The sequence below is a fragment of the Scyliorhinus torazame genome, chromosome 6, assembly GCF_047496885.1.
Source record: "Scyliorhinus torazame isolate Kashiwa2021f chromosome 6, sScyTor2.1, whole genome shotgun sequence".
Lineage (NCBI taxonomy): Eukaryota > Metazoa > Chordata > Chondrichthyes > Carcharhiniformes > Scyliorhinidae > Scyliorhinus > Scyliorhinus torazame.
This window is the reverse complement of record NC_092712.1, coordinates 169,003,364-169,026,496: the sequence shown is the minus strand read 5'-3', so window position 1 is coordinate 169,026,496 and position 23,133 is coordinate 169,003,364. Positions and strand designations below refer to the sequence as shown.

Here is a 23,133-nt window from a genome sequence, read left to right as displayed (position 1 = left end):
CTGGGGTTCGCTGGCTGGCGTGCAGTGCAGGCATATTGGGTGGGCAGCACCCCCGCTGGGGTGGCTGTCTGTGGTGTCCACGAAGCGTAGGAGGGGTGGGCTGCGCGGCTGGTGGTGTAGGACTGGACGTTGCGCAGGGCGACCGTCATGGAGAGCGCTAGCGTTTTAGTCCCTGTGAGGTCGCGCGTGGCCCCTTCCAGGAATCGCTGGCGTATGAGATCTGACCCACAAGATGAGTCACAAAAGCATCCTGCATAAGGAGGTCTGAGTGTTCCGTGGCCGTAACGGCCTGACAGTCACAGTCCCGGACTAGTGGGATTAGGGCCCACTGGAAGTCTTCTATGGACTCACCAGGGAGTTGAGAGCGAGTGGCGAGTATGTGCCTGGCGAAGAGCGTGTTCGTTTTCTGGGCATAGTTGTCCTTGAGTAGAGTCATGGCTTTGGCGTAGTTCAGTGCATCCTGGATTAACGGAAAGACTTTGGAGCTCAACCTGGAATATAAAATCTGAATCTTCTGAGCCTCCGGAACAGGGGTTGGTGCCGCGTTGATATACGCTTCGAAGCAAGCTAGCCAGAGCTGGAAGTCCTTTCTGGCGTTGCTTGAGTGCGCATCCAGCTGCAGGTGATCCGGTTTGATACGGAGGTCCATCCTTAGAAACTGATAGCAATAAATTGAGGCACAATCAATTGGACAAAGACGATAGTTGAATCCAACTGAGGCTTTATTGCTATCAGATGTGTGGCCTCCCACAGCAGCTGGCGAAATGGCTGCTGGCTGGAGGACACGCATATTTATACCCCGCATCCTGGGCGGAGCCAGCAGGCAGGGACTACCAGCGAACCTGTAGTACAGGTCCTACCGTACATCACCTAATACAGGTGTAACAGTGGTTTACCACAAAGCGGACTGCTGTGATTCCCGTCCTGCGACTGGGTCCCCGTTGGCAGCCGTCTTCTGGGGCGACCCGACCTCGATGGGCCCAGGTTGGCGTGCTACCGCCCTGTTCAGCCTGCTGCCCACCAGATGCACGAGGAACAGGAGGAAGGAATCCATGGTGCTGCACCCCCGCGGGAGTCACCGGCACGGGCCCCATCACCCACCTCTTTCTCCCTCAGGGTGTCCGATGGTCCCCGGGCTACTCCATGGGACGGGGATGCGAGTGAAGCTATCCCATGAGGCTTCCCAGCCACCTGGCACTGCCAGTCCTGGAGGCCCGCTCTGGTCTCGATCAGGGTCTGCACACTCGCGGCCATGGAGCACAGGGAGTGGACCATCTCCATCTGGGACTGCGACACATCAGCCAGTGACTGCGCCATCTCCCTCTACGAGTGGGCCATCTCCCGCTGCGACGGCCAGTGCCTGGGTAATGCCCTCGATGTTCCCAGTCATGGCCTGCTGTGACTGGGCCATGCTCAGGAGCGCCGCTGTGAGTTCCTGTGAGGCGGCAACCCTGTCCTGAGCCTCAGCCAGCGCCTGCACAGAATGTCCCAGGCCTTGGACATGCTGATCCATAGCCAAAACTCTCGCCCCCAATGCCTCCAGCACGGATGCCACCCGTGTGGTGATGGCCTGCCTGGCACGCACAGGGTCAGCACCACCTCCTGCTGCTGCACGCGGTTGAACTCCTCCAACTACACCTGCAGGTGCTGGATGCTCGCTGACAACCCCTCATGTAGTCCCTGGCTCTGCGACTGCATCTCCATGATTGATGGGACTGTCCATTCCAGAAGCCCAAAACCCATCTGGACGGCATATGTTCTTGGCCCAGCCTGCCCTCCGACCATCTGCCCCCTCGAATATTCCTACCTCCACCTGCTTAGTGGTGCGCACCAGATAGTGTCCCAGAAGCCTCTTCATTAAAGTGCCATACCCAGGAGAGTGTCTGTGGGATGGTGGAGGGTGTTGGAGACAGGAAATCTGTGTCATCCCGGACTCAAGCTCCTGGATGTCCTGGGTCTCGGGAGAAGGGCTGGTGTCCAAGCTGCTCTCGTCGCTGTTCGGCTTGGGGGGGGGGGGGGCACCGATTGCGGCACTGGCTGGGGTAGGGGACACCAGATGGATCCGCCCCATCACCAGCAGATACTGCAAGACACAAGACAAGACGCACAATTAGACTGCGGGCTGGGGCGTGGTGAGGGTGGTGTGATGGGGGAGGGGTGTTCACACACGTGGCATGGGGAACCGCAACTAAGTGGGGTCTCACTTCCTCGCCCATGGCCGAAACCGCCTCGGCAAACTCCCTTTCTTTTGGGCCGCCGACCATGTCGAGGGCCCTCTGGTCTGCCACAGTGAGGGGATGCAGGTCCGGCGGTACCCCACCTGTCTTCTCCCGCTCCCGGCGGTGGTGTGCGGCCTTCTCCTGGAGGAGGAGCCAAACACAGTGTTAGATAGTCCGCCACATGAAGCCCAGGGGTGGGTAGCTGGTGGCCTCAATGGCCAGGGAACCCGTACATGGTGGCTGGTATGGGTGCTGGCATGTTGGCAGGGTGGGGCTTTGCCTGCCCTCCAGGTGGTGGGGTGGTCGTGTCATGGGTGTGGGGGAGGGTTGGGGTCAGGGGCACAGTGTTGCCCACTCACCCTGGCCACCCTGAGGAGGTTGTGAAGTTGTTTGCGGCACTGCTGGCCATTCCGGACAATGTTGCCCACGGTGCTGACCGCCTCTGTCACCTGCGCCCAGGCTCATCGAATGGCTGGCAGCCACCTTCCCAGGCTGCGGTACAGGATCATCCTCTTCTCCTCCACGGTATCCAGGGGGGTCATCAGCTCTGCATCTGTGAATCTTGGGGCTGCTCTCCTCGCTGCCATCTTGTTGGTTGGGATGGTGTGTGTGGGGAGTGAAATGCGTATATGTGGCTGCAGCTTGTCAGCCTACTGAGTGTCAATTGCGAAACCAGCGAATCCGGCACCGTTTCTCATTAGAATCGATTGTGTTCCACGTGGCGCTGGTGCCAGCCCTATAGCAGTACCGGAATCGGTCCAGGTGTGGCGGCAGTTTTGCTGTCGTGAAAGTCCATGAATTCTGCGTCGGCGTCAACACTTAGTCTCAGAAACAGAGAATCCCGCCCATGGATTTTATATCTTTCAATCCAAGATCATTTTTTGCTATCGTGCTTCTTCCATCTCACACTAAAAACACTACCTTTCCACTCTTTCCTTCCTGCCTATCCTTATGAAAAGTCACATATCCCTGGATATTTAGTTCCCAGTTTTGATCCCTTTGTAACCACTTTTCTGGAATAGTAATAAGATCATAGCCATAAACCTCAATTTCTGCCATTAATTTATTTATTTAGTGCCGAAAACTAGGTGTATTTAAGTAAAGAACCATTAATTTTGTCTTTTTGCAAAGGGCTGGTTTAGCACAGGGCTAAATAGCTGGCTTTTAAAGCAGACCAAGGCAGGCCAGCAGCGTGGTTCAATTCCCGTACCAGCCTCCCCGAGCAGGCGCCGGAATGTGGCGACTAGGGGCTTTTCACAGTAACTTCATTTGAAGCCTATTTGTGACAAGCGATTTTCATTTCATTTCATTTTCCCTCTTGACCCTATTTACTGCTGTTTTTTATGTTTGTACATTCTGTCCCTTCCTGCCATACTCTGGGTATCATAACCCAAATATCTGCTTTGCGATGCTGCCATATACATAAATACATAGATATTCTTTGTAAGCCTACATATCCCCTCTCCAGAACCACGCCCGCTCCCCCTCTATTTATCAAAGGATTGTGTTTTTTTACTTCAATTTTCTCAAGAAGAGCTTGTAGAAAATCTCACAGGCAGCAGAGTTTTGGATAATCTCAAATTTACAGAGGGTAGAATGTGGGAGGAATGCATTCAGTATGAAATTCAATGGAATAGTCAAGCCTAAAGATAATGAAAGCATGAATGAGGGTTTCAGCAGCACATGAGCTGAGGCGGGATGGCACTGGTCATGAATATGTGGCCGAGAGTTCATCTCATAGTCAAATGTAACACCCAACATTGAAAACAGTCTGGTTCAATCACATTTTATTGCTTGGGCGAGGGACACAGTCAATTGCTGGAAATTGTGGTTTGTGATGAGAACTGAACACAGTGGCTTGTGTTTTTTAAATATTTAGTTAGAGGAGATCTCTGCTTACCCAATATTGAATGTCAGACAAGTAGTCTGACAACTTAGGTACAGTGGACGGGTCAAGAGGCAGCGAGATGAAGCTGGGTGTCTTCAGCATATACATGTAAACTTACACAGTGTTTCTGGGTAATGTTGTTGTGGGGCAGCATGTAGATAAGTAATAGGAGGACGTCAAGGAAAAATCTTTGGTGTACACCAGAGGTAATGATGTGGGAACCGGAATAAAGTCCATTGCAGGTGATTATTTGACTCTCGCTAATAGAACATAGAACATACAGTGCAGAACGAGGCCATTCGGCCCATCGAGTCTGCACCGACCCACTTAAGCCCTCATTTCCACCCTATCCCCATAACCCAATAACCCTTCCTAACCTTTTTTGTCACTATGGGCAATTTATCTTGGCCAATCCACTTAACCTGCACGTCTTTGGACTGTGGGAGGAAACCGGAGCACCCGGAGGAAACCCACGCAGACACGGGGAGAAAGTGCAGACTCCACACAGACAGTGACCCAGCGAGGAATCGAATCTGGGACCCTGGCGCTGTGAAGCCACAGTGCTATCCACTTGTGCTACCGTGCTGCCCATACACGGGGAGAATGTGCAGTATCCACACAGACAGTGACCCAGCGAGGAATCGAACCTGGGACCCTGGCGCTGTGAAGCCACAGTGCCATCCACTTGGCTACCGTGCTGCCCAATAATAATAATAATAATAATAATAACAATCTTTATTATTGTCACAAGTAGGCTTACATCAACACAGCAATGAAGTTACTGTGAAAAGCCCCTAATCACCACAGTCCAGCACCAGTTTGGGTACACTGAGGGAGAATTCAGAATGGAACCAGGTGGATTCAGACCCCCGAGCTTGGTAATAGTGGTGATAATGGAGAGATGTTGGAGGAAGATGATGTGGTTAACTGTGTCAAATGCTGCAGGCAGGTCAAGGAGGGAGAGTTTACATTTGTCACAATCGCATAGGATATCTTTTGTGTCTTTGATACGGGGCACAATGACAGGGGTGAAAACTTGATTGGAGGGATTTCAACATGGAATTCCAGACAAGATGGACATGTGTTTGAGAGATCACATGTTCAAGAAATTTGGAGAGGAAAGGAAGGTTGGGGATGGGGCAGTAGCAAGGTTGATTTAAAAAAAAAGATGAACGATTATAACAGATTTGAAGGCAACACTAGGAGGAGCACATAGTGCAACAGTAATGTGGGTGGAGAACAACAGAACCAGGCTGTACCGCAAACCACATTATAGCATTGAGGTTTCGTGTTGATTGTCATCAACTTGGAGAGGGTCGGTATTAGACAATGCTGGGCACATTCAATTCTACACAAGAGACAGGAAGCATTTAAGCAATTTAGGCCTTTAAAGGCAACAGCTGCATTGTAGAGATCAGTACAATTCAAGTCCTGTGGAGAGGCAAGATCATTATATTTTCCAGGACATTAGCCAATATTTTTATCTAAGAATCTTTACGTACATGATGAATTTTTAATTTGACTTATGCTTGCCAGAAACAGAAGCCATCACATTAATTTAAAAGTTCTATCAAATGTGAATGAGTTTGAGGATTTGTGCCATTGCTTTAATGGTAGCAACATACAAAGCAGCAGTCTGCTGTGCAGGGAACTGTAAAAAATCAGCACACATTTGTCAAGTGATAAGTGCAGGAACAGGGTAACAAATGTGACTATGAAGCATGCTAGAGATAGAGTTTTGGAGCAGAATCCAGTGATGTGGGTCACACCCACCGTTCAAGATTCCACCTGATTTTCATTCCTCTGAAATCAAGTAGACTCTAGAATGGGTAGAACCTGCCCTGATTGCTAGCCAGGGAGTGAAGGTAAAAATTTACCTGGCAGTGCCAACCTGGAACTCTGGAAGTGCACCCAGACACCATGGTAGTGCCAGGATGGAGGTGCCAGAATGGCAGTGCAAAGGTGCCAGATAGATTGCCAGGGTACCATCCTGCCCTGTCCCTGACCACTCGGGGGTCTCCAATGGCCAGGTAGACCCCCCCCCCCCAAGGTACCATTACATCTGGTCCATGTTTGTGGAAACTAGTACTAAACGGCGTCCTGGTGAGATCTCCCAGGCGTGGCCATTAATGTTCCAGACGGGGGGAGAATCCCGCAAATGGATATTTAAATGAGCCTAATGGCTCATTTAAATATGTTGATCTGGATCTACCCAGTGAGGGTGAGATCGAGACCTCACACCTTGCGAGACTCCATTAACTTTTGTGTACCGTTTCAAGCGTTGCTTTCATGAGATTCAACCTGACACAAAGTCTGGTTTGACAAGAACGTTAAATCTCACCCAATATATCTCGCGCACTTTCAAGATTGAAGCCCTTTACAAGTGTGCATTGGGATAGGAAGAATGGAAAGAAGAGGGATTTTGAAAAGGGACACTTTTGTTCTCAAAATATATTTTCCTTTTTCAGGCAATATTGACTCATCAAAGTGTTCAAAAATGTAATGCCTCCCACACTTTCCTGTTTTCTCTTGCAATATTTCAGAACATTTATGTTTCCTATTATCAGACTCTCAGGAGCGCTATAATATTTTTCACATCTGTAAAAATGTTTTAGTGTTTCCATCTTACTTGGCAATTGCAGTTTTTTTTCTGGAATTTAGATGAGAGCATGTTCCCTCATGAGTTTTGAACACCTCTATCAAATCTCCTCTCAACCTTCTCCCAGCTCTTCCAAACTATTTGAGTAACTGAAGTCTCTCACCCCTGAAACCGTTTTTCGCAAATCTTTCCTGCACCTTCTCCAATACCTTCACACCTCTCCTAAAGTGTGGTGCCCCGATTAGTATATATTCCAGTTGATGCTGAGCATGTCTTTTTAGAAAGATTCACCATAACCAACTTGCTTTTGTACTCTATGCCCCCATTTTTGAAGTCTGGGATTTTGTATGCCTTATTAGCCACTTACATCAATAAATGGCGCACATATAGCCCCAGGTTCCTCTGCTTCACAACCCCCTTTAGATTTGTATCCTTTATTTCCCATTGCTTTTTCTTGTTCACACAGCTCTGCATTGAATTTCAACTGTTACGTGTTTCCACCCGCTTCTCCATGTTCTCTTGAAGTCTATCACACTCCTCACAATACTTCCAAGTTTTGTATCAGCTACAAATTTTGAAATTGTGCCATACACCCACAATCCTATGTCATTAATATCGATCAAGGAAAGCAATACCGACCTAATATTGATTCCTGGGGGACCTCACTATATACCTTCACCCAGTCCTAAGAACAACCATTCTCCATTGCTTTGTTTCTTCTGATTCAGCCAACTTTGTATCTATGTTGCCATTGTCCTTTTATTCCATGGATTTCAACTTTGCTGACACCTTTTAACATAGAACATAGAACATAGAACAATACAGCGCAGTACAGGCCCTTCGGCCCACGATGTTGCACCGAAACAAAAGCCATCTAACCTACACTATGCCATTATCATCCATATGTTTATCCAATAAACTTTTAAATGCCCTCAATGTTGGCGAGTTCACTACTGTAGCAGGTAGGGCATTCCACGGCCTCACTACTCTTTGCGTAAAGAACCTACCTCTGTCCTATATCTATTACCCCTCAGTTTAAAGCTATGTCCCCTCGTGCCAGCTATTTCCATCCGCGGGAGAAGGCTCTCACTGTCCACCCTATCCAACCCCCTGATCATTTTGTATGCCTCTATTAAGTCTCCTCTTAACCTTCTTCTCTCTAACGAAAACAACCTCAAGTCCATCAGCCTTACCTCATAAGATTTTCCCTCCATACCAGGCAACATCCTGGTAAATCTCCTCTGCACCCGCTCCAAAGCCTCCACGTCCTTCCTATAATGCGGTGACCAGAACTGTACGCAATACTCCAAATGCGGCCGTACCAGAGTTCTGTACAGCTGCAACATGACCTCCCGACTCCGGAACTCAATCCCTCTACCAATAAAGGCCAACACTCCATAGGCCTTCTTCACAACCCTATCAACCTGGGTGGCAACTTTCAGGGATCTATGTACATGGACACCTAGATCCCTCTGCTCATCCACACTTCCAAGAACTTTACCATTAGCCAAATATTCCGCATTCCTGTTATTCCTTCCAAAGTGAATCACCTCACACTTCTCTACATTAAACTCCATTTGTCACCTCAGCCGAGCTCTGCAGCTTATCTATATCCCTCTGTAACCTGCTACATCCTTCCACACTATCGACAACACCACCGACTTTAGTATCGTCTGCAAATTTACTCACCCACCCTTCTGCGCCTTCCTCTAGGTCATTGATAAAAATGACAAACAGCAACGGCCCCAGAACAGATCCTTCTGGTACTCCACTTGTAACTGAACTCCATTCTGAACATTTCCCATCAACCACCACCCTCTGTCTTCTTTCAGCTAGCCAATTTCTGATCCACATCTCTAAATCACCCTCAATCCCCAGCTTCCGTATTTTTTGCAATAGCCTACCGTGGGGAACCTTATCAAACGCTTTGCTGAAATCCATATACACCACATTAACTGCTCTACCCTCGTCTACCTGTTCAGTCACCTTCTCAAAGAACTCGATAAGGTTTGTGAGGCATGACCTACCCTTCACAAAGCCATGCTGACTATCCCTGATCATATTATTCCTATCTAGATGATTATAAATCTTGTCTCTTATAATCCCCTCCAAGACTTTACCCACTACAGACGTGAGGCTCACCGATCTATAGTTGCCGGGGTTGTCTCTGCTCCCCTTTTTGAACAAAGGGACCACATTTGCTGTCCTCCAGTCCTCTGGCACTATTCCTGTAGCCAATGATGACATAAAAATCAAAGCCAAAGGTCCAGCAATCTCTTTCCTGGCCTCCCAGAGAATCCTAGGATAAATCCCATCAGGTCCCGGGGACTTATCTATTTTCAGCCTGTCCAGAATTGCCAACACCTCTTCCCTACGTACCTCAATGCCATCTATTCTATTAGCCTGGGGCTCAGCATTCTCCTCCACAACATTATCTTTTTCCTGAGTGAATACTGACGAAAAATATTCATTTAGTATCTCGCCTATCTCTTCAGACTCCACACACAATTTCCCATCCCTGTCCTTGACTGGTCCTACTCTTTCCCTAGTCATTCGCTTATTCCTGACATACCTATAGAAAGCTTTTGGGTTTTCCTTGATCCTTCCTGCCAAATACTTCTCATGTCCCCTCCTTGCTTGTCTTAGCTCTCTCTTTAGATCCTTCCTCGCTACCTTGTAACTATCCATCGCCCCAACCGAAACTTCACACCTCATCTTCACATAGGCCTCCTTCTTCCTCTTCACAAGAGATTCCACTTCCTTGGTAAACCACGGTTCCCTCGCTCGACGCCTTCCTCCCTGCCTGACTGGTACATACTTATCAAGAACACGCAGTAGCTGATCCTTGAACAAGCTCCACTTATCCAGTGTGCCCAACACTTGCAGCCTACTTCTCCACCTTATCCCCCCCCAAGTCACGTCTAATGGCATCATAATTGCCCTTCCCCCAGCTATAACTCTTGCCCTGCGGTGTATACTTATCCCTTTCCATCATTAACGTAAACGGCACTGAATTGTGGTCACTGTCCCCAAAGTGCTCTCCTACCTCCAAATCCAACACCTGGCCTGGTTCATTACCCAAAACCAAATCCAACGTGGCCTCGCCTCTTGTTGGCCTGTCAACATATTGTTTCAGGAAACCCTCCTGCACACACTGTACAAAACACGACCCATCTATTGTACTCGAACTATATCTTTTCCAGTCAATATTTGGAAAGTTAAAATCTCCCATAATAACTACCCTGTTACTTTCGCTCTTATCCAGAATCATCTTCGCCATCCTTTCCTCTACATCCCTAGAACTATTAGGAGGCCTATAAAAAACTCCCAACAGGGTGACCTCTCCTTTCCTGTTTCTAACCTCAGCCCATACTACCTCGGAAGAAGAGTCCCCATCTAGCATCCTCTCCGCCACCGTAATACTGCTCTTGACTAGCAGCGCCACACCTCCCCCTCTTTTGCCTCCTTCTCTGAGCTTACTAAAACACCTAAACCCCGGAACCTGCAACATCCATTCCTGTCCCTGCTCTATCCATGTCTCCAAAATGGCCACAACATCGAAGTCCCAGGTACCAACCCATGCTGCCAGTTCCCCTACCTTGTTTCGTATACTCCTGGCATTGAAGTAGACACACTTCAAACCACCTACCTGAACACTGGCCCCCTCCTGCGACGTCAAATCTGTGCTCCTGACCTCTATACTCTTATTCTCCCTTACCCTAAAACTACAATCCAGGTTCCCATGCCCCTGCTGCATTAGTTTAAACCCCCCCAAAGAGCACTAACAAATCTCCCCCCCAGGATATTTGTGCCCCTCAGGTTCAGATGTAGACCATCCTGTCTGTAGAGGTCCCACCTTCCCCAGAAAGAGCCCCAGTTATCCAGAAATCTGAATCCCTCCCGCCTGCACCATCCCTGTAGCCACGTGTTTAAATGCTCTCTCTCCCTATTCCTCATCTCACTATCCCGTGGCACGGGCAACAACCCAGAGATAACAACTCTGTTTGTTCTAGTTCTGAGCTTCCATCCTAGCTCCCTGAAAGCCTGCCTGACATCCTTGTCCCCTTTCCTACCTATGTCGTTAGTGCCAATGTGGACCACGACTTGGGGCTGCTCCCCCTCCCCCTAAGGACCCGAAAAACACGATCCGAGACATCACGTACCCTTGCACCTGGGAGGCAACATACCAAACGTGAGTCTCTCACGCTCCCACAAAATCTCCTATCTGTGCCCCTGACTATAGAGTCCCCAATTACTAATGCTCTGCTCCTCTCCCCCCTTCCCTTCTGAGCAACAGGGACAGACTCCGTGCCAGAGGCCCGTACCCCATGGCTTACCCCTGGTAAGTCGTCCCCCCCACAAGTATCTAAAGCGGTATACTTGTTTCTCAGGGGAACGACCGCAGGGGATCCCTGCACTGACTGCTTTTTCCCAGTCCCTCTTACAGTTACCCACCTATCTCCAATCTTTGGTGTAACTAATTCCCTGAAGCTGCTATCTATGACCCCTTCTGCCTCCCGAATGATCCGAAGTTCTTCCAACTCCAGCTCCAGTTCCCTAACTCGGTCTTGGAGGAGTTGGAGATGGCAGCACTTCCTGCAGGTAAAATCAGCAGGGACACTAACTGCATCCCTCACCTCAAACATCCTGCAGGAGGAACATTGCATTCCCTTCCCTGCCATTCCTCTAACTTTCTACCAAGATCTGGCTAACAACTAAATTAAATTTTTTATAAAAAATAATAATAATATAATAAAATATGGTACTTACCTCAGACCAATGGGTTTCCTCTCCACCAGAATTTATTGGTGAGGGTCTTCCCAGACGTCCGCGGGTCGACTTCCTGTTCCCGCCTAAAACACTAATTTTAAAAAAAAATTCTCAGCTCCTGCTGAAATTGACTAACCAGCCAGCTCCACTCCCGCCAAAATCGACTGGCCTGCCCCTGCAAAGACAAGTGCTTTTAAAGGACTGACTTACCTCCCAGCAACCACTTCCGCACTGCTCCCGCTGAAACTGACTCACCAGCTGTTCTCACGCCGAAATCGACTGGCCTGCCCCTGCAAAGACAAGTGCTTTTAAAGGTTGACTTACCTCCCAGAAGCCACTTCCGCAATGCTCCCGCTGAAACTGACTCACCAGCTGTTCTCCTGCCGAAATCGACTGGCCTGCCCCTGTAAAGACAAGTGCTTTTAAAGGACAGACTTACCTCCCAGCAACCACTTCCGCACTGCTCCCGCTGAAACTGACTCACCAGCTGTTCTCACGCCGAAATCGTCTGGCCTGCCCCTGCAAAGACAAGTGCTTTTAAAGGACAGACTTACCTCCCAGCAACCACTTCCGCACTGCTCCCGCTGAAACTGACTCACCAGCTGTTCTCACGCCGAAATCGACTGGCCTGCCCCTGCAAAGACAAGTGCTTTTAAAGGACAGACTTACCTCCCAGCAACCACTTCCGCACTGCTCCCGCTGAAACTGACTCACCAGCTGTTCTCACGCCGAAATCGAAATGTGACACTTCATCAAATGCTTTTTTGGAAGTACATGGAAGCTACATCCACTGCATTACCTCATCAACCCTTTCTATTACTTCATTGAAAACCTCAATCAAATTGGCCAAACACGATTCTGTCATATTCCTGACAACGAATTGGTGAAGGAAGAAAACAAAGCCAGTATTGGAATAGATTTATTCATAGAATGAAACATTACAGGTACACATCTCCCTACTCCACTTTACTCCTTTGTTAGTAAGTGTCTCTTTTGGGGTAAACAATTAAACTAAATTGACGAACTGAGGGACAAATAAAAAAGCAGCCCCTTAAAGTAATACTGCAACAAGAGAAACAGAGTCACAAAGGAAACTTAAAATATTAAACCAAAATGTGATTAAAAGGATTAATAAAGCATCCCACTGAAGGCTACTGTCTCTTTATGTCCTCAATAGCCATCTAATCAATGCTTTCCACCTCTATGTACTTAACTTCAGTTGATAGAATTAACAGATTACCCTAAAACAAATCCATGCTATCTTTCCTTAATTAAGCCAGATTTGCTCAAGTGACTATTAATTTTGTCCTGGATTTAAAGCCTCTCTAAAAGCACTAGCAAACCATCTCACAAGGACATTGACCTCTGCTCTAATCAGGTGCAACCCATCCCACCCATAATGGTGGTCATCTCTCCTTGAATTGGTCTGACTATCCCATGAATCTAAAGCCTTCTCTCCTGCATCATCTCTCCAGCCACGTATCCCTATTCTGAGTGTTTGGATAACAATTTATTCTTACACTTCTCATTTTCGAATCAAAGGGGTAAATCTCCTTGGAACTCCTCCTGATGTCCTGCCATAACTTGGGTAAAAGTCCAGTGTATCCAACGGCCTCCCATTACTCAGTGGCCTCCCCAGAAAGATTTGCACTCCTTTTGAAAAACGTGAACCTGGCGGAAGGGCTTCTGTAGGGAGCCAAGGAGGCGAGTAACCATCTTGGCTCACAGGCAAAAAGCCTGGGTGGTGGGGTGGGGGAAAGATCAGGTGGGGGTCCCTCCACAAGGGTGGGCCGGCATGGGGGAGTGGAGGGGGATGCATGGGGGGGGGCAATCGCACGCGGCACCACAATGCCAAACCCTGGATCGCGTATAACTGTTCCGGGGGCAACCCTTGTCCCTGCCCATCTGCCCCACCGATCACCCATAACCCGCCACCGACTGCTGAGGTTTCTGGCTGCGCGGCCGAAGGCTATTCCTGATAGGGAATTGGCAATGTTGGTTAAGTGAGCACTTCACACATGCCAAGTGGATTCCGTGGGTGGGCAGTTCATGTAGCATGTGGGAGTCATTGCCTAGCATCCCAATCATACCCTGATACCTGGGCACTGTGCTTGAACACTGCGGAAGATAACACACATGCAACATCCAAACACCCAGGGGATGGGGCACAGCTCCTGGGTCATGTCCACGTCCGAGAGTGGGTGAGTTCCACAGGCAGGGGGAGATGCCTGGAGAGATGAGCAAAGAGTCTGGAGGCCGTTCTGCACCGCGGAACAAAGTGACAGAGGCATCATACTGCTTGTGCAAACTGGAGTTTAATGTAATGTACAATACCCCACTCCCGGTGGTGCTGCCTCCCCCCCCCCCCCCCTCCCCCCCATCCCCACCGCCTCCAACACCCAGCCCTCCCCTCTCTCCCGGTGCCCTTCGTAATCCTCAACCTGCTTGGCCCTCCTAGCTCTACTACTATGTCCAGGATGCAGATCTAAGGTGAAGACAGCCAGCTTCTTACCACATCTCGTGGCCTTTGATACCCCTGGCAGCCGTCCTCTGGGGTATCTGGGGCTGGAGGACCCCGGCTCACTTGTCAGCAGCACGTGCACAGCCGTGTCCCATGTGCTGACCTCAAGACAAGGCCTCATCAGAGGGGTGGAACTCGGGGGAGCTGGTGCCCACCGTCGCTACCCCATGGGACGGGTCCGGGTGGGAACTCAGTGCCCCCTCCTCCCGATCAGTGCCCTTAAGACCCTGGCCTGGGGTCGACTTTGGGAGAGAGTTCAAACTCCAACTGCCCCTGCATCTGGTGAGTACCACACTGGCTCTGACAGCCCTGGCGGTTCCCCATGGTCTGCACCATAGTGTTGATGCCCTCGGCGATGCTCCTCAGTGACTGGGACAAGCTCCGCAGCGCCTCGACCATTTCCCTCTGAGATCGGGACATGTCCTGCAGAACCTCATCAAGGTCAGCCTGGTACTGGGTGACATCCCCCAGCGAGGCGGTCATTCTGTCGAGGCCCTCAGCCATGACCGTCACCATCTGTACAATGCCTTGGACACCTTCACTCTTGGAACCAACATTGTGATCCAGCTCTCCACTGTGGTCGCCAACCTAGCAGTGTTGGCCTCGGTGCCATGCATTGCCGGCGGCATCTCCTACACCCCAAGCCTCTGGGACTCCTCCAAAGAGCTCTGGATCTGCTGGAGAGACACTGACATCTCCCTCTGAATGTCCCGGCCGCTCCCTATCGTCTCCAACAGCTCCGGCTAACTCTTTTCCACAGGCTCAGCATCAGGCTGGAACCCAGCTGGGCCCTGGGATCCAGCAGACCTTTGACTGTTGTCTTGCCTCCACCTGATGTGCATCAGCAGTTGTGTGGTGCTCACCAGATTGTGCCCCAGAAGCCTGTCCACTAACATTTCCCACCGAGGGGTATGTATCTGCACTGGTCAGGAGTGGGGATGACAGCTGTGCCGTGACTACAGCGGCATCCTCGGAGCAATCCTCCGAGGTGTTCTCCGTGGAGTCAGGAGAGGTGGCTGCCCGGGGTGGGCCGTCGCCGTCGGCTGGAGGACCTGCGGGAGAATGGACACGTGGTCAGTGGGAGGGATGGGTCAGTCAGTCAGTAAGGCAATCACTACTTATGTTTGACAGGTCCTCCGGGTGCAACCCTATGGTTCCTCACCTTTGCGGCGTCCGCCAGCCTCCGCGTGGGTGACCAATATGTCCTCGCCCATCCAGATTATCTCCAGAGCCCAGTCCTCGAAGGAGGTGAGGATTCTTATGTCTGATGCCCACCATCAGTCTGGGCCCTTTCCCACCAATTGTGGCAGAGCTTTTCCTGAGGGGACACAGAGAGGGCATCGTTAGCCACACGGATGGTTCACAGTGGTGGGGAGGGGGAGTAAAGGCAGCATTGGGGGGTGTTGTGGGGATGGGGGGAGAGCTTAGGGTCTCAAGGGGAGATGGGGGGTGGATGCTCTCTTGGGGTGGGGGGGATTGGTCTTTACTCACTCGTGCTATCCAATGTAGCTCGTTGAGCTTCTCCCGGCACTGATGGCCAGTTCACTTGGTCATACTACTCAAGCTTATGGCCACCATCACCTCATCCCAGGCAGCACTGGTTGCCTTGTGGTTCACTCTCCGGCACCCTCGGGGGAACAGCGCAACCCTCCTGGCCTCCACCATGTGCAGGAGCCTCCCCAAGTCAGTGTCCCCGAATCTTTGGGCCGGTCTCCTCAACGCCATTGTTGCGAGCTGTGTGGGGTTGGCTGAGCAAGTGCAGCGTAAGTGCTGCTTGACTTGTTAGTGGGGGGCCGGGGAGCACGGCGCTGGCATATCAGCTGGTGAGCTGTTACAAGCAGCGAGAAACCTGTGAGGCCTCGTTAAGTGGACGAATTAACATTGAATTGCGTCGCCGGCCTCGCTGGGCTGAGCGCCGGGAAGCTCGCCACAATTCCCACTCGCTGCTGCACTTAGAAATTTTTCCGGAGAATTGCGCCCTTAGAATTTGTTTTTTAGCACTGGGGAGCTGAACTCAGAGATCAGGCCATCATTTTGAAAGGTCGCCCCGATCTCTAAGTGAGCTTGTGGATCTCCCCACACCCCTCACCCATGGGAAATGTCATCCCCCACACATTCGGGCACTCCCCCACACGCCCCCAAGTGAGGACACACTGCTATGGGCCCCTGGGGAGCCCCCCCGTCTTGAGGCCCCCACAAGTCCTGTTACAGCACGCCCCTTCCAAGACCCTCACCCGTCACCACTCCAACTTCCCAGAGGCCCCTACTTATCTGCCCAGCACACCCCTACCCTTCAAACCCTCCCTCAACCCTCCTTTCATGGGCATGGCCCCCTTGGCCCCTAATCCTTGGTGGTGCCACACTGGCACCTGGGCACCTTTTCACTGGCACCCAAGCAGTGCTCCTGCCAATGTGGCAGTGCCAGGTTGGCAGTGCCAAGGTGCCCACATGCCAAGAGGCCACCCTGCACTGACCCTGACCACCCAGGTGTCTACGGTGGCCTGAGAGACCCCTCTGCCTGGCTCACATTTGTGTGGACCAGTGCTGAAGGGTGCCCAGCTGCAGCATCACTGGGGAGGCCAGTGGACCCTGGGTAAGTTTGCCAAGCTTGGTTTAAAACCGGCTTCGGTGTGCACCATTTGGTCCCGCCCCTTGTGGGCGGTATTCAGACTCCGACGCTTCGCGGGACTAGGGGTGGATTCCGTGTCATGCAAAGACATTTGGGAAGCCCGCAAGAGGCCTCTCCCTGCATTCATCGGACACACCGCGCTCGAGTGAGAGTACACCGTCGCCGGCGGATCGTGCCCAGGGTTAATTTTGAACTTGACTCCCTGACATAAAGTGTTGTCATTGCAAATTGGCAACCTGTACAGAAAATGCCTTGTTCGCATTTCCGTTGATTTGAGCCAATTTGGCACCAATTATCCCAGTTTTATGACCAGGTAGCAAGTTGAAAATCTATGCATAGTATTATAAACAGTATTTGATTATTTACATCAACCATTTAGTTTTTTTCAGAACCCAATTATCTATCCAAATCATTTCTGAAAGAGATAATCATTGCTAAAGGGGTGAGTTTGATCCCAATTATCAGTTCTTTTGGATAATCTTCAGATTATCTGAAATTTGAAAGTTTTGTACACAGCAAAATACAGACTGTCACTTCTATGGAGTGGCAATCACAGTCAGATTACCACTCCACTCATAATAATAATCATCTTTGTTGTCACAAGCAGACTTACATTGACACTGCAATGAAGTTACTGTAATAAGCCCCTAGTCACCACATTCCGGCACCTGTTCGGATACACGGAGGGAGATTTCAGGATGTCCAAAGTACCTAACAGCATGTCTTTCGGGACTTGTGGGAGGAAACCGGAGCACCCGGAGGAAACCCAAGCGGACACAGGGAGAACGTGCAGACTCCGCACAGACAGTGACCCAAGCCGGAAATCGTACCTGGGACCCTGGTGCTGTGAAGCTAATTTTCTACCCTGAGAAGGAGCCACACCTTTCTTGCCTGGTCTTCTGACTTGGGCCGGTTGAAAATAATTCAGTGAAACGGGGTCCCAAGGCCTTGTGTTGAGGGCAGCTGAGTCGAAGGTAAGGAAGATCTACTTTACAGTGCCATTTTTTATGGCACTGCAAAGCAGATATATTTTAAGGCCCAACCACTTTGCGAAGCCAGTGAGAGGATAACTGTGTAAGATAAGTGGAGAGGATTCGGGGGGTTGTAGGTCAGGTGGGCAGGTAGCAGGGGGTGGTCAGTGAGTAGGGAGGTTAGTGGGGAGCTGGTCAGTGAGGAAATGGTCATGGGGGAGTTGGGTGTCAGTGGGGGCTGATCAGTAGGGGGACTGGGTGATCAGTGGCGATGGTAGTCAGTGAGGAAGCCAAGTAGTCAGTTGGCAGGTGGTTAGTGAGATGTTTCGGTGGTCAGAGGGTGTGGAGGAAGGTATTCGGGGGTTGCTGGGGTAGCCAGCGGTGGGGGGAAGGGGGGTAGAAGGGTCAACCAGACTTCCGGCGGGCAGTTGGAGGTCCAATGGGAATCACATGGGGGTCCATGGGGTAGTCGGAGGGGTGTTGTTGGGGTGGGGAGGGCAGTTGTAGTGTGGGGGGTAGTCTGTGGGGTTCCGTGGAGGGGATTTGTGTGTATTCGGGAAGAGAAGGGTAGGTGGGCAGGGGTCAGTTCCATGGTAGGTCGGGGGTGTGGGGGGGGGGGGGGGGGGGGGGGGGGGGCAGTGGTATAATTACCCAAGCGTTAGAAGTAGTTTTAATTCTTGAAGCTTTTCCTGGTACTGCTGTGAGACAGTCAGAACCATCCAAAATCTGCGATTTAAGTCAGCGTATTGGATGGTTCACATTACAGGGTAATTGCGCAATGGAAGTTTGAGCTTCCCGGGTATTTGCCATGCAATCCTTATGTGGGAACCTCCTGAGGGTCCCCAAGCGCATCTTTGGGGTATCCCTCAGGTATGATGCCCCAGAGCTCAGAGGTTGATGACCAATGTTTTCAGTGGTATGTATAATGATTTAAAAGGTCCATTGAAGCATTGGAACTGTTGCTAACTCAGTTTGCTCTGAAACCATTCCGATGAAAGTCAGATTTGAATTAAACATGTTGCAAAATATGGAAATATTCTGATGCTCAAAGCTGCACAGGAAATCTAAGTAATCCCAGGGGAAGGGATACTGGAGCTGACTGAATTCCCTATTTGTGGTAACGCAGACACAAAGCAAGAATGAATAAATAGAAAATGTTACGAGATTTAAGCTCTCTCAAGTCTATTACAAGGAAATAAGTATTTTTATTTCCTGTATAACAATAAACAAGCCATAAATTTGTGAAATTGGAAAGAAAGGATATCCTATTAGAAAACAGCATAAATTGAATTATTTTTGCAAAGATCATTACAAGGGCTGTAATGATTTCATTTTGAACTCAAATAAACAAATGGGGTTTCCTCAACAAAGACGTGTATTTTCAAAATGGTGTTGCTATTTCCTGCACAGGTCTGTGAGAGGATCTCAGGGAATCACGGGGTCATAGCTCTTACATCCATCTAGCATGAAGTGTTCCATGTGCTTTGAGCATGGTGTCTCTAGAATTCCATTTCCTGCGCTACTCTGTATTTGTTGTTTAACTGACCGATGGAGCCAATAACTTGATCCCATTAAGAAGGACAGCCTGCCCCTCAGTTCCTGAAGTGCCAGCCAATTTCCACCTCCACCTTCTCCTCCACAATTCTGAGCTGCCAAGCCCAGGGATCCTGACTGCTGGAGGCTGCCAAAACCACACCAGTGAGACTGTCCATGGGACACTTGTCAGAATCAGGATGAAAATCCTGTTCCACACTCTTAGTGGAATCCCTGAGAGAAAATAACATCTTGGCTTATTTTCAACTGGTAGAACAGGAGTTGAGATGTTCCTTCATTTGCAGGAGATCGCCCACCCCATAGAAAAGTTTGGAAACCGCTGTCAGGGAGAACATCTACCTATACTTAAATTCCTAGTGTTTTGCTGTGAATTGTTTTGTTTGGATTTGTTATGGCCAATGATATTTATCATTATCACAAATCCATTCCTATGATTCCCCACAGGGATCAACAAAACCAAAGAACCAAATTTACCAAGTAACACCAACAGGAAAACCAATGGAAAAGATTTCACTTTTTATAACGTTTATTTAAACCATCAAACCAAAATCAACATAAACAAAACATTAACAAACAAATCACAGTCAACATATGTGATGACATACAAAATTACACATTAGATAGTAGATACAACAAAGTTAGCTCTCAAAGATTTACCGGGCAGCCCACCTAGCATGTATGACACCAATTCAGCCACAGAGTCCTTAAAGACGCTCTTCTTCCTCAGTATCGTTTCCTTAAAGATTTAGCCACTGATTCACATCCCATAGGAGCTCCTAATCAACCCAAATTCCACAAGTACAAAGTTCAACAAAATGGCATATTCCTCCAGAATCTCATCAACTCTGTTCATGACAATCTTGATGATATTGATCCATCAATATTAATTTGATCTGATCCCTCTGTGAGAACCCGGAGTCTAGTCGGTCGATTACTTTAAGTGACAGCAACCTTGTATTTGTCTAATTCCAGCTCCTGGATCCAGCCTTCATTTTCTTCAGCCTACCTGCACTGCATTGCTGGGTGATTCTAGCCTGGATGGCTCCATGTGTTTTATCTGCTTTCAACCAGTTTCAGATTCCCTAGAAACCTGAAGTTTCAGATTAGATTTCTGCTTCCCTTGAAACCTAAAGTTTCAGTTTCCCTTTTAGTTATGGATTGACTCAAAACATTTCCAACTTTGAAATAAGGTTCAGTTTACTCACAGAACATTCAACAAGTTCTGATTGCAACTCACATACCTTCGCCCAATGATCCTGCAAACTGCAGATCCCATCACACCATGGAATGGTAATGGCACTAGTAATAGGATATTGTCTTGTTCAGTTGCACACTGAGGGCGCGATTGTCCCAAAAGGAAGCAAAGTCCCATAACAAGCTAGTTTAGCCGCATGTTTCCCGGCACTCGCAGTGCCGAGAAACACATGGTTATTCAACGCGACTCACGTTGAATAAGAGGGCTAAACGGGGAACGCGCATCGAAGGCCAATCATAGCTCTGAACTTTTCCCCACTCACCAGAACTCCCCATTGTAGTGAGAGATCAGGATGCCCTTTTTAAATGCCGTCCCCGATCTCTGGGGCCCCCAAAACAATCCACGACCTCACCCTGGGCCCCACCCCTACCCCCACCTCCAACTCCCACACCAAGCAACCCTGGCCCGATCGCGCATGTGCAAAAACATGACAGCTTGGCACCTTGGCAGTGGCAACTTGGCATTGCCTATGACAGCTGATAGTGCCACCTGGGCAGTGAAAGGCTGGCATCCAGGTGGCACTGCCAAGGTGCCAGGCTGACACAGCCAGGGTCCAGGTTGGCACAAGCAGTGCCAAGGCACCACCCTGCCCAAAGGGCGTGCAGCTGCGGCCTCCGATCCCCTGGGAGACCACCACGAGTGCCGTTCCATCTGGTCCCTGTTTTTGGGGACCAGTGCTGAACGGCACTCTGCAAGGTCTCTGAGGTGAAGTGTTGAATCACAAAGCTTCAGGCACCTCGGGAATCTGCACATTAGAGTGAGACTCCAGAAGACCATAGCAGTGGGTGGGATTCGCTGCCCTGGAGGTGGTCCTTCTTCCAGCCTCAGAATGTTCCTGGAGATTCATCTTCTTTCTAATGAGGTCCATCTTCTGACCTTCCGGAGATCCATTTTCATTTTCAGGAGACCCATTTTCTTTCTTCAATAGTAGGTCAGTGATGCTGGACACCTTTTCAATATGGTGCCCAGAACGGTTGGTGGACTACGTGCCATCAGGCCTGCCCTGCCATGGAATGTGACGTAAAACACCCAGTTGCATAATTAATAAGGTTGGGGCCAGAAGGTATGGTGTGTTTTCTCACCAGCCTCCACTCCAGGTCCCTGCCTCCGCGACGGGACTTAGTGCCACATTGGAGATTCCCACCTCTTATCTTCAACAGGTGCAATGTGGCTTTAAGTTATGCAGGCTAGCTTTAATTGGTTCAGCACTGCCACAATCAATATAATTAGGAAGTTGTATGAAGTTTGTATGCTGCCTATGTCACTTTAATTAGGGAAGGAATAATTGAGCGTCATAATCCTTGTGTCCAATTTCTGGAGCTATCCAATTCATCTTTCATTTAATTTAAGATGTAGAGGAAACAAACAATGCTGTTTGGGAAGCAATGCTTCATCAATGCGAACCGATGATAACAATCTGAATTTATTTGACTAGAAAAGTAAATATTAGCAATGTACACCTTGAAGTGACCAGGCACACCTCATAATGTATCCTGACTTTGCTTTTATTTCCCCCGACTTTGATATTTTTAGGTTCTTATGGAGCTACCCATTACAAATCGGGAATAGACGCTAATGCTGGCATGCTAAGCTTTATTAAAATGTTATAAGTGGCCAAAGCTAGCCCGGCGAACCATGTCCATATGTTTTGGTCATGCCCGGCACTGGAGGGGTTCTGGAGAGGAGTGGCGGGAGCAATATCTCAGGTGGTGAAAGTCCGGGTCAAGTCAAGCTGGGGGCTAGCAATATTTGGAGTAGCGGACGAACCAGGAGTGCAGGAGGCGAACGAGGCCGGCATTCTGGCTTTGCGTCCCTAGTAGCCCGGCGAAGGATCTTGCTGATGTGAAAGGAGGCGAAGCCCCCCAGCGTGGAGACCTGGTTAAATGACATGGCTGGGTTCATAAAGTTGGAGAGGATTAAGTTCGCCTTGAGAGGGTCTGCGCAGGGGTTCTACAAGCGGTGGCAACCGTTCCTAGACTATCTCGCGCAGCGTTAGAGGAAGGTCGGTCAGCAGCAGCAGCAACCTTGGGGGGGGGGGGGCGGGTGGAGGGGACCTCCTGGGAGGGGGGGGGAGGGGGGGGAAAGGGGGGACTGCCTGGGAGGGTGGATGAGCAAGAGATAGCATGAAGGGTTGGGGAAACTGGCACGTACGGGTGAGGGCCAGTGTACAAAGCTGTGTAAATATATCATTTTGCCATGTATATATCTTGCTCTGCGCGATTTCTCGGTTTTTTTTGTTATGAGGGGGGGTGGTTATTGTTTGTAAGGGAGAAAAATTGTGTTAAAAAACTTTAATAAATATATATTTTTTTAAAAATAAGTGGCCAAAGATCAGTGACTGTGAAATTATTGACAATATTTAGGATTAAAATAATCCTTGTCGTAACAACACGGCCATTTTATATTTGCCACGATCAAAGAGAAGAAGACTGAACAGGGGTTGCTGCAGTAATACTGCAACTGGTAACGTGGGACTTGTTACACATCTTTTATCTTTTCTTCTGCATCATAGGGTCCCAGAGGAGATCATGGAGTAAAGGGCGATAAAGGACAACCTGGGCAAGGTGCACCTGGTCCAAAAGTAAGAAATTAATTACATTTCAAATGAGTCTTTTGAAGCATATTTTATTTGTTCATAGCCAAGCATGCTGAATGATATGATATGGAGCTACACTGACCAGGGAAAGCGCAGCTAATAGGCTTCAGTTAATCAACCTCACTGGGTCA

At 49.4% G+C, this 23,133-nt stretch overlaps 1 protein-coding gene across 1 annotated transcript in view; it reads left to right on the top strand.

Moving 5' to 3' along the window:
• The window catches only part of col28a1a (collagen, type XXVIII, alpha 1a), a 321,284-nt gene that overhangs the window by 128,346 nt on the left and 169,805 nt on the right, over positions 1 to 23,133 (top strand). Inside the window, exon 14 of the mRNA XM_072509076.1 lies at positions 22,919 to 22,987. Coding sequence (XP_072365177.1) covers positions 22,919 to 22,987 — 69 coding nt within the window. The remainder of the gene's footprint in view (positions 1 to 22,918; positions 22,988 to 23,133) is intronic.